At 37.5% G+C, this 12,280-nt stretch overlaps 1 protein-coding gene across 4 annotated transcripts in view; it reads left to right on the forward strand.

Moving 5' to 3' along the window:
- Positions 1-11,011, forward strand: part of LOC149161328 (uncharacterized) — an 85,900-nt gene extending 74,889 nt beyond the window's left edge. For 3 of the 4 annotated variants that reach the window (XR_016261877.1, XM_089436931.1, XM_089436934.1), the window contains one exon: positions 10,792-11,011. Coding sequence is in view for 3 of the 4 variants with exons in the window: in XM_089436931.1 (XP_089293057.1) it covers positions 10,792-10,855 (64 nt within the window). In the remaining variant the exon portion in view is untranslated. Of the gene's footprint in view, positions 1-2,396; positions 2,450-10,791 lie in introns of all 4 variants that reach the window. The other variant, XM_089436932.1, reaches the window with a different exon arrangement.
- Positions 11,012-12,280: the final 1,269 nt, after the last annotated feature.

Below are 12,280 nucleotides of genomic sequence, written 5' to 3' on the forward strand. Positions count from 1 at the left end.
TCATGACATTCGATTATAATAATCAGTTGGCTACCATGCAAGCAAATCATAAGAAAGAGATAAAGTATATGCAACATTGCTTGATGACCATAAAAGCAAAGAATGACAAAGTAATAAAAGATATGGAAGCTAATCAGATATGTCTTCAAAATAATTTATTGAGCATGGAGGAAGACCATGCCAGGGAAATCAATGCTATGAAGGTTGAACACTCTAACCAGATGGATGCCATAACAGTATAGGTACAAAAATTTCACCATCGGTCAGAGGATGAAATAAACAAGGAGATGTCAATAGATCAGAAGCCTCCTTATCTGCTGCAACAAGCTCCATCTTATTATGAGGAGGTCATTGGTTCCATTGAAAAGTGGTTAATTGAAGGTGACCCAGATAAAATAAAAAACGATAAAGATCAGATGCAAAATGAAGAAAGACATGTCACGCATATCTTACATTCTTCATCTGAGAGTTTTGAAGCAGGATGTTCCACAAAGAAAAAACGCAAGAGAAAGAGAACGAGAAAGCGATTTGATGCCTTAGATGGACGCGAGCAACTGGATTTTCGGATAGGAAAAAGTCCTACCGTATGCAGAATTGGACATGGCACATCCGAGAAGCAGCCGACAGATTTGCCTGAAAGCAGGCAAATGCTCAGTATACACTATATTGAACGCATATGATGCCATGGGGCATCCTCTGTATTTCTAACCCTACTCCTTGTCTTTTCAACCTTTCATTTCTGTTTAAGGATTAGATTTACTTTTCATGTTACTAGAGATGCAGATTCTAGATTCTCACATTCCTACAATGCAGCAACGTGTCCCCAAGTAGAGCCAAATGTTGACCACTATGTGTCAACGACCCATAGCAGTACACCCCTTTTTTTTCGCAAAAGAGATATCGCTCAATCAACATGTCCATGCCATTCGACTATCATCATCAACCTAATCATGTTATATTGTAAACCCAGTTTGTATGTGTAAATTGTAAATAATCTCAGCAGATCTGTGTCATGTATGTAATTGCCTGGGTAAACCTAATTTTCTAGTGATGATCTACGTTTTGGAAGGTTTTTTGTCTCACCAATCCATGATCGGCAGAGTTTTCCTTCAGCCTAACCCCAAAGCCGGAATGGAGTTTGTCATTAGAATCTTAGGGGAGTCCTAGTGCGCTAGATCGAGTCTATGTAAAAGTGATTTGAGAATAATTTTAACTATTTGGTTAGGTTATTTTATTACAAATTGTTTGATTTGCTAGATTATATTTGTTTCGCAGAACTGGATAGTCTGTGAGGGTCTATATCAAATGGGTTTTCCCCCTTGAGATGTAAAAATGTAAAAAATCATATGTAAAATGTCTTGAGGGTTAGAAAAATAATTTATCCCCTCATAAGTCTTAGGTCTTAGGTAATTTTAAATTTTCCAAAGGCTAAATTCGAGGGTCCTTTAAAAAATTAAATTTTAAAAGGTCCAGGGACTAAGGTTAATTCATTATTTTGTTAAAATTTTATGCCCTTGGTTAAGTCAAAGTCAAACTTTTGAGGAAATAAATGCAAAAATTTAATTTTTTGAATTTATTAAATATATTTAACTGAAAAATTCGAAATTTCCTCAATATTTAAAATTTCGACGAATGGGATTAAAAGAAATTTTGATCTTCATCGACGGTCGAGATCACTTTGACAAGGATCACTCGAATTAGCCGTTGGGAAATTTTTCTTTAAATAGGGGGTTAGTTGTTATTTGAGATGATTCGATCTTTTTGAGTCGTGTGCTAAGGAAAGCTCTCTTGTAATCATTTTTCATGTGCAAATAAAGAAAGACTTTGGAGTTAATTTCTACTGGTGTTACTCTTCGTGGAAATGCTGTAAGATGTTTTATTTTCATGCACATGTTTAAATTTCAGCCATTGATGATAGCTTTATAAAGAGTGATTTTAAACACGGGTATCTTGTTTGGTCACTAGGGGTTTGAATGGTAATTTAAAATCTGAATATAATGGCAGGTATCTCCATTAGATCTGAATTTTATTGTCGTTTTCTCTCTCTATGTTAATGGTTGAACTAAGTTGTGTAGGAAATTTTTGATTTTAAGATCATCGGGCGTTTGGGGAAGTTTTTAGTTGGACTAGCGAACTCCCGAATAGTATTTTCTGAAGAGCCCAACTGGTTTTGATCTCGGCCTTATCATTAGAACTTTTGTTGTGGATGCATGAAGGATTTCTTGAAGCATCTCTTCTTAAATTTTAAATTTTAAAAATATATGTGTGGCATAATGACAAATCTCGCTGCTTAGAGCCTTTAACTTGTGAATATTGTAATTATTTAGCTAGTTTTTGGGGGTTTTAGTTTCATCCTTGCATATATTGTTTATGGGCGTTTTGTTTTGCCATTGCAGGTTGCAGATCTGAAGAGGAGATTTTGCTTGAAGCCAAATCTAGGCCCTAGAGGGTAAGATATGGCCTCAGAATCGGCTCTTGCAGGGGTTTCTGAAGAAATTTGAAGGTTTCCTAGGCCTGGTGTTTATCTTTGTTACTAGAAAATTTTCGAATTTTTTTTAAGCAGGCTGTGGGATTGCTGCGAAACTTCCATGCAGCGTTCTCCCACAGGCCAGTCTCTGCTCTACCTGCGTTTTTCAAACCCTTGTTGTCTCAAGGTTGCATATCTCACCATCTTTGCGTTCATCCGCAAAGCCATCACACTGCCATAACTTCGTCTCTTGTATCTGCAGCCTTGCTCCTCTCCATCGCGCTGCCTCCTCCTCGTCAACCTCCACAACTGCATATCCCTGCATCCTCCCTACGCAGCTCCACCTTCCTTCCTTTGCCGCGTCCACTCCAACAACCCGTGAATTTTTTCCCTACAGTCGAGCCTCTCTCTATCCGCAGCCTCCATGTGATTTCATTGCTGCCTGCGACAGGCCCAAACATCCCTCTACGTTGAGCTGGCTGCTATCCTATCTACGCACTGCCCATCCGCTGGCCAACCCACGCTCCTTGCTCGAGCTTCGTCCCTCATCACTGTTCGCTATCATCAAATCGCTGCTCCCGCTGCCGTCCATTCCTTCGTAACCCTCCTCCTTGCGTCTCTTCTCTGCCAGCCCACATTCCTCGGCCCTCATTCCACGCCCTCTTTCTCTCTGCCTGTCGAAGTCTCCATTCCGCCCTCGATCCAACCCGTAGCTTCTCCCCACGCGGTTTCTTTTCCCTTCCTTGCTTCGCACCTGCAACCTCCAAGCTTTCCTCCTTAGCCTGAGCCTCCTCGTCCTCCCTCAACGCTGTTGTCGAACTCTCTCTGTCGTCGCCAAACCTGCAAATGCACGCAACACAACAACTAACAACGCATTCAACTTTTCATTTTTACATTTCACTTGTATTTTATAAACACTTAGGGTTAGCGTAGTTTTTTTTAGTTTCATTTAAAATTTGGGTTTGATTTTTATTTCGTTGGGTTTGGTTGAATCCCTTTTAATTAGATTTGAATTTTGTTTTATTTTTGTTATATTTTGATTTTAATTTCAAATCTTTGCCTTGTTTGTTATTTTTTTTATGTATATACTTTATTTAGGTGAATTCACATTTTTGTAATAGTCTAGTTTATTTTTAGTTTACATTAGTTTTAGTTGGTCACTTTTTAAGACATTTCAATTTTCATTTTGATTTTATTTTATTTGATTTTCTTTGATTTCAAAATATATATATATATATATATATATATATATAGATTTCTGAGCAAATTGGATGTGTTTGGTCACCCTAAAATTGAAAATATTTTGTTAATCATTTATTGCATTGAGTCTTGCTTAGCAAATTGAGAAAAAGATTTTCTAAGTTTCTAGAATTTAAAGCTTCTTTGTGCTAAGGTTGAAATTTGAAAGGTGGATCTTCGTGGTATTACTGTTTGCCATTTTATTATAGTTAAATGTGCTTAAATTTCAATATTTGAGGATTAACTATTTGAAGGTGGTGAAATTTTCCTGGATTTGGTTCTTTAAGCATACATCTTTTATTTCTGGGATATGAACTGGTTAGCATTTAAATTTTGTGGTTATTTAAAGCATTTGCATCTCTTGAAATTTAATTGCTAAGACATTTTGCTTCTATAGAAAATCTTTCGTTATTGCTTGAATTATTTAATGCTCGTTACATATCAGATATTTTGCAAATTTTTCAAGCAGTCATTAATTATTTCATAAGCAGCAGTGACTAATTGATTACTTGGATCATTAAATCCATAAGGCATTGGTATTAATCATTTAAAATTTAATCAAATATTGCTAAGCTTTAATTAAGTATTCAATTTGCTTCGCTGTGTCTCCAAACCGGCTGATTCCCAGCTGGTTCTCCCTTTTCCCATAGGGTCTACCCCCCTTAGCCTGCTATAGGGAGACAACTTAAAAGGAGAGATCAGGGATCAAGGTGACAACCCCCGATTTGAGCGTTGTTGGGGTGCCTAGACACTCTGTGTGACAACAACTTGTAAATAAAGTGGACAACAAGAGATATTTTCACACAAAATGGGCTGGAACAACACTTGCCTTCACCAAAGCTGTGATACCATGTTGAAATTCTGAATTTTTATGCTGTAACAATTAGTTGATCCAATAACTTCTTTAATCTGCAATATTGGTTAAGAAAATGTAGATAGATCATAGAACATAAACCATATACATAATAGAAGACAACCAAGAACTCAGTAAGACAGTGAGTTTAGGTCCAATAACCAGGGGAAAACCCACAAGGGGAAACCCAACTGCATTCTTCTTCTATTAGAATTCAAATGTTCAACAGAGATACAAAATACAACGAGAGAAAGGAGAATTTCATCCAAATCTGAAAAAAAATATCTGATAGTAGTAGCTAAATTACTTTGGCTCACCAAGTTATGCTCTTACTCTTCAAGACTATATCTCACTCTCTCTCAATTCTTCTCTAGCCTCTCTAGTTGTCTCTTTCTCAAGTTCGTACTCTCCTTTCATAATGCACAAGTGAGTAATGGAGAGGATGAGAGGCACAAGTATATAGGAAGAGAAAGGAGGTCGAATTCATGGAGGAGTAACTCCCATGCCTTGAGGAGAAGTCACATATTCCAAAATAGGAGTGTAACTTATGCCATAAAGGAGGTACACTTGCCTTAGTAACTCATGCCATCAAGAGGGAGTACACATGCCTTAGTGACTTGTGCCATAAAGAAGGAGAACGTGTGCCTTAGTAATTCGAGCCATTAAGGAGAAGTGTAATATATGCATTAAAGAGGTGTAAGAGAAATTTTTTTATGACGAGTCATTAAAGTGTGTAAGAGTGTAAGAGGTGCATAAGAGAATTAAAGAGAGGGATGAATGAATCCATTGAGAGAGAGAGAGAGTAATGTATCATTGAATGAGAGAGTATGATTTGCCATCAAGGAGAGAGATGTGAAGTGGCATGATTGATATATGGCACTCCCTCTAATTCCATAGGAATGAGGAGATATGAAATATTTTGTCATGATGACCCAACCAAAGTACAAACATATCACATTTGGATATCTTATCTTTGTAGGCATTTTTACTCCAATTACCTAGCTCAAATGGGAGCATATGGTAACTGAATGGAAAACTTATTTTGAGATTTTTTTCAGCAATATATGACACATCGTCTAACTCTTCACAATTGAGGAGAAATGAATTTTTGATTATTCACAATACATTTTTCCAGTTGCACAAGTCGGCCCAGTCAGTGGACAAGTTGTCCCTAACCTAACATCCAAACACACTATAAATAGGCATCAGAAGGAGCATTTCTGATCGCTTGACTCAAGCATTTGGTTCTGTGTTTAGGAGAGTGAAGAAGCATGCTCAAAGTTCATACTTCATGAACCAAGAAGAAGTGAAGTAGAGTTGAAACAAATTTCTATGGAAGGGTTTTGACACATCTTTTGAAGGGTTTTTGGCATTGTTCTTGGGAAAGGTTTCTAGTTTTTTTGAGGTCTGTTTCTAAGGGTCGAGTACATGTGTGTTTGAAGACTGAGCAAGATGAGTTCTAGTGAGGAGAAGGCTGAGCTTTAGGCTTGTCTTAAGGGCCGAATTTGTCCCTGTAGAGGCCGAGTTTCAATCTTGTCTTAAGGCTAGGTTGTAGTTTTGATTTGAGGGCCAAGTCCTGTTGGTGTGAAGGCTGAGTACCACTGTTTGAAGGCCAAGATTTAGGGGATGAGTTTTTCTATTTGAAGGTTGAGTTTTAGGGTTGAGTTCTGCTATTTGATGGTCTAGTTCAACCTTGGTTTGAAGGCCAAGCCTTGGTGTCTTGAAGGCCAATTCAGGCTTGATTTGAAGTCCAAGTTCTGGTGCATTGAAGGCTATGTTCAAGTTGGATTTTGCATTTACTGTGAATTGATACTTACTAAAGATTGGTGTTCTCATCTTCTTGACAAGTTGGAGCCTACAATTTTGTAACTTGGTGCTTACAGAGGATTGGTGTCCTCACAAATATTGTAATAAATTAAATATTCTTTTCCAGTGTTTCTTCTTCAAATTTTGATTTGCACTTTAATCTATATATTCATACGTTGTGGATGGTTGGCTATATAATGTGAATTCAATTTCAAGATTAGCTAAGTGAAAAATTGTCAAAAGTAATGAAACACTGATTCACCCGCCCTCTTAGTATTTCCAACAATCGATATCATAGCAAGCTTCTTCAAGAATAGTCTAACGACTAGAAGAAAATCTTATAGGGGGCCATGGCTAGTGGAGAAGCATTCGTCAAAATTCCTTTCATTGGTGGAACACATTTTGTCTTTTGGAAGATAAGAATGAGAATGCATTTGATGATTCTTGGTGTTGAAGTTTGGCAATTTGTTACAAATGGATATAAGGTTCCATCCTCTCCTCCAATTGATCAAGATGGGAGAAAGGCTTATGTCTCCAATGCAAAAGCTATGAACTCCATTTTAAGTGGCTTTCCAAATTCAGAATTTTTTAAAGTTATGCAATATGAATCAACTAAAGAGATGTGGGACAAGCTTGTAAGCAACTGTAAAGGAGATGACAAAGATAGAAGGCACGGCTTTAGACTTTCCAAAGACAATTCGAAAGCATGAAAATGAATGATGAAGAAGATGTTGCTGCTTATTTTCTTTGAGTAGATGAAGTGGTTAATTCTTTCAAAGGATTTGGTGAAGGAGTTAAAGAAACAATAGTTGTTCAAAAATTTTGAGGTCTCTTCCTCTGCGTTTTGATGCCAAGGTCTTTGCCATAGAGGAATTAAGGGATTTGGAGAATCTGAAAATGGACTGTTAGAAAATCAGAAAGGCAGAAAGATTTTCTTATTCTTGATAATTACTTGTGATGTCCTTGATTCGTTATTACGATTCTTTATATCTTCTTTCTTTCAGCTCATCAAGCAATTACCAAAGCAATAGCACATAAAACAATGGACACTAGATGTAGGCACTATGCTAGGGAAAAACCCCCCTTGAGGGGAAAACCTAGTCAAGAAAATTCTTCCTTTCAATGGTATTCTTTGAGACTCTTCACCCTAGACAAAGACTAGACCTTCCCTCCACACTAAGTCAGTGTCCCAAATCTTCGACCTCTTTCCAGCAACTTTGACTAGGCAGCAACTTCTAGCATCAGGCAGCTTTTGACATCAGTGAAACTTGGAAGACTTTGATCTCCCAATTTAGGGCACAAAACAGAGAGAGAGATGCACCAAAATTTCAATTTGCTTCTTTTCCTTAGACTCCACCCAACACGCACATCCTTTGGCTTCTCGGCTTCAGATTTTGCACTTCCCAACTTCCTTAGAGATATCGAACTTGCTTGAGATGAAGTGCTTCCAATGACGTAGACTTGCTTCTATTTATAGGCTCCATGTGAGCTCGAATTAGTGTCTTTAGGCCGACTTGATTTCTTCTAGGCCGACTTGGTGTGGAGGATACATAAATTATATTTGACTCAATTCATAACCTTTTTACATGATTCAAAAACCCAAGAAAGGTCTCTTTAAAAGTACAATGACTATTGACACAGAATAAATCCTAAAACATGGTGACCCAAGCATGAAACCCATGCTTTAATAAGTTTCTTTTCTTTATTCTTTTGACAAGTACATTACAAGATGACTCAAATACATTAAATGAAGACCGAACCTAGTTACATTTTCCAACATGGACAAGCTTCATGGAATTGTTACTGCATATGAAATGAGGACAAGAAACCCATCACATAAGGAAGCGACATTTAAAGCATCAAGTCAAGAAAATGGAAGTCTGGTGACTATTCTAGTGATGAGTCTGATACAGAAATGGCTCAGCTAGTCAGAAAACTAAAGAGAATATCCAAATTCACAGGTAGGTTACCTCTCGTCTGTTTTAATTGTGGTAAGATATGACATTTTGCTGCTAAGTGTCCTTACAAGGAAGATAGTGATGATGAAGAAGAACCCAGGAAATGGGTCTTCAAAGGAAAATCTTTGAAAAATAAAAATCTCTATTCCAAAGTGGATAATGATTTTTTTTTGAAGAAAAATATGATTCTGATGATGATAGAAGATAGATCCTATTTTTAGCCACAAACGAGGAATCCAGCATAGACAAAGTAGAGGAGCAAAAAGAAAAGGCAGGAGAAAGTGTTGAAGGCAAGTGGATCTTGAAGCAAAACTTATCAGCGTATTAGAAGAAATTGATAACCTCAGGAAGAAGAACAATAGACTATCCAAGCAAATCATGAGTCAAGACTGAAAAAAAGAAAGCAAAATGAGTGGAAGAATTGTTGAACAGTCAGCTAAAAGAAAAGGCAGAAAACTGTGAAAGCTTGAAGCAAAAATGGTCTCATTAAGGAAAGAGCTAGATAAGCTCAACAAAAACATGAAAAGCTCTCAAACCCTGGATGTTGTTCTCAGTGGTCAAAGATCACCACATGACAAGACCGGTCTCGGTTATATGGTTGAGACTTCATACAAAGAAGACGCAAACACCAAGTCACCAAGTACAGAGCAAGGACAAGAGACAGGAAGAGTGTGCAAACATAGCTACACCAAAAAGAAATACTGTTGCTCTCAAGAAGTCCATTCAGAATGCAAGTAGCAATCCAAATTCTAGAATTACACTTTCAGACTTAGATGGTGACCAAAATGGAGTGTTATACTTTCAAGGTTAGTGCTCTAGCCATTTTGGTGTGTTTGTTGTTCCTTACCACTAGTGTCCATCGATTTTCGCATGTGTTCATTGCTTGGGAGGCTTTAGGAGATGGGGTGTTTTGCATGCTCTGGGTTGTAGCAGAATTAGCTTGTGACGTAAGCAGACAATCATGGATACTGTGGTCTGGGCTTTGAAATTGAAAGCAAGTGTCAAGTGGATTTATATAATGAATCCAATGTTGTATAACCTTACCCCTTACCTATATGAACACAAATTCCTTAAGGTCCTTTGACAGTTTCACCTTAACACAAATTCGACCTAGGGTTAAAGAACCATTCAGTTTTATGGCATATGAAATTCCCTAAAGGTGCAGACATACACTCTAGGGCTGGCCATCCTTGCATTAGGAGGCTGAGAAATTCAACTCAAATTGAGCAGTATGGAGCAACTTTATCAACAAAAAAGTCACATGACCATGCAGAGAAAACAACCAAGATGTTCTTGTTGACCCAGGGGCCTCGGTGCAAGATTACCATCACATGGGCTACGTTACAAAATGGAACAGAAGGAAACCCTGGTCAGAGTTTGTGTATGTGTGCAATCCCGACCATGTGGCTCCCACACTTTTCTGATCCATCTTTTGATAACATGTCTCCACGAGTCACCCTCATGAGAAAGTAACCTTGAATGGAGCTTGCCTGAAACTGATCACATAAACTCTCATAATCAGATTCAAAAAAATTGCTCATGGGGTTCAATACCTCATGGTATACACCTTTGTGGAATGACTTTCTGGGGAGTCTTGGGTGCCATTACCGCTCTCCGGACCAGTTGCAGCTCCAAACATAACAAGGTTTTTTGGAGCAGTGAAGTGTCCTTATCACCCCCACATTGTGATCAAATGGCCATGCCCTGAGAGGCCAGATAGGACTTTTGAATGTGAAAATGCTGGGCAATAATTCTGCAACAAACCCAAAAGTTCCCAATGCTTCAGGCCATGGCACCACTAGATTTTAGTTACTTTCAGCGTGCACTTGCATTTGTTCATCAGAGGCAATTCAGTCAAGACCCTTTCAAAAAGTTTCCAAAATAAATTATAGTTGCGAATCCCAATTTCATTATTTATGTGAATGTTCCTTTTCCCCTGAAGTTATTTAGGTGTAGACAGTAGCAGCCTATGTGAATCATTATCATGGTCAAACATGAAATATCATGAGGCAAGGAATTGGGAGTTGGCAGCATATTTGTGGTTTTGCCAAGGGCAGTTTGAAAGGCAATCTAGGAATCGACTCCCAACACATTTATTGGTTCTGTTTGTGTTTTTTGTTTTTTGATTAACTCAGCTTTTCTCAACATGCAGGCTTTGCAAATGTGAAATTTATGAGTGATTTACCTTTCATCATGTAGAAAGTAATTTAGAAAGTCATTCCTCCTTTTTACCAAGTTCAAAGGTGCGTTGAACAACTTGATGTTTGTGAGACTTTTATAGAGTAATTCAGTGAATTTTCCTTTTTTCCCCTTGTCGTATCAATGATTATCAAAGCATGGGCACATTTCTCCTTGTAAGGAAACATGGTGAAAACAGTTACATTCAGTTTATTTTACACAATTGCTTCATTACTTTATAGTTCAATTGATCCTTGTAAAAGTTCCTAATCTGTTTCAAATATATGCAGGCAAGGAAAGCGCAAGACAAATGACAAATTTCTAATCTGTTTCAATTCATCCACTCCACTTTGATATGGAGATGTCTCAAAAACATTCAATGTCAATTCAAATTATTTTTACTAGACTCGAGTCTATTGACGTTTCCTTTCGTTTTGTTATTATTATTGTACATTGGAAAAAGTAGAATTATTAGAAATTATCCCAGCAAAGAGGATGGCTTAAGATCTAGCATGCAGAGTTGATGAGGAGGTCATAATGATTTTTACTAGCACATGATGAAAGCAAATGACGATACTTGAGGTAGTTTAAATGCCTTCATTTATATGCAGAAGCAGGGATCAAAGAATTAACAGTCATGTTTATAACGTCAAAACTCTATTGTGATTGCTTCATATAAGACGGTCATTTTTTTGGCTGTAACGGTGGAGGGCATAGAATGAAAATTGTTTCCGTGAATGATTGCAATACACTTGCTGTGTATCATTTACACCTTGTTCAATGTTACCCGGTGAAACATGAAAAGGAGAAACATTGTTGAGAGTTGACAAGCTTTGCTAATTAAAATTTATGGGGTGCCAGACACTAGCCTAGTTTAAAAGAAATGGGACGGCTGACCTCCATTATCTGTTCCATGTTATTGAATATTCATATATCAATAAGTCAAGAAGGGTAGTGGATTTACCTTTACCAACCCTTCCTCTCTCTCTCTGGGTACATAAACGTATGTGGTCTCTATTTTGTTTTCCCAAAACAAATTTTTAAATAAAATGTCTTTTAACTGCCAATATAAAAAATACATGTGCATTTAGACATTTATTTTAAAAAACAAGTTGCAAATGTAGGGACCACTAGCATTAGCTAATTCAAACTTTGGGAAAGTTGAAAAGCAAAATCATCCATTAGCTTAACCAATGCCTCATGTGCAAAAGGTGAAAACTCACGAGGTCTAGAGCATTAAACAACGCAAAATCCATCGAATCAAGGCTAACATAGGAAGTCAAAGATGATTAAATAGCAGCGAGGATAAGTGCATAATCGGTACACAGATTGTTATGATCGTTGGATTCAATGCCATTCATCTACTATTGGTGTTCATCCATACCTACTAGGCTCAAGAGGTTTCTCAACCTACAAGATGGTGAGAGCTAGTGTAGGAAACATGTCATCTTGTTGTGCTTATGAGGGCAGGCTAGTGGTGAGGGCTCTCCCTCCACTTTCTGCCAACATGACCAGCTTGATTGTGTGGTGTATGGTTAAACTGTTAGGATTGTGTCAATGTCTAAAGAATAACCATGAAAAGCAAGTTAATGAGACTCAAAAGTATATCCAATGTAAATACATAGTGGTAGTGCTAAGTGAATGCCCAATGCTATATTTTCAAAAGGAGAAAAGAACTAAGTACATAGCTATACGAAATGCAAAATAAATTTACAAGTAAAACCACGGCAAATATAAAGGGTGTCAGGGCTGCTTGTAGCTAGATGGTGGAGTGAAATG

This window comes from Pinus tabuliformis, chromosome 5_2 (assembly GCF_031772625.1).
Source record: "Pinus tabuliformis cultivar Carrire ecotype Pingquan chromosome 5_2, CPIR1, whole genome shotgun sequence".
In the NCBI taxonomy this organism is placed as follows: Eukaryota; Viridiplantae; Streptophyta; class Pinopsida; order Pinales; family Pinaceae; genus Pinus; species Pinus tabuliformis.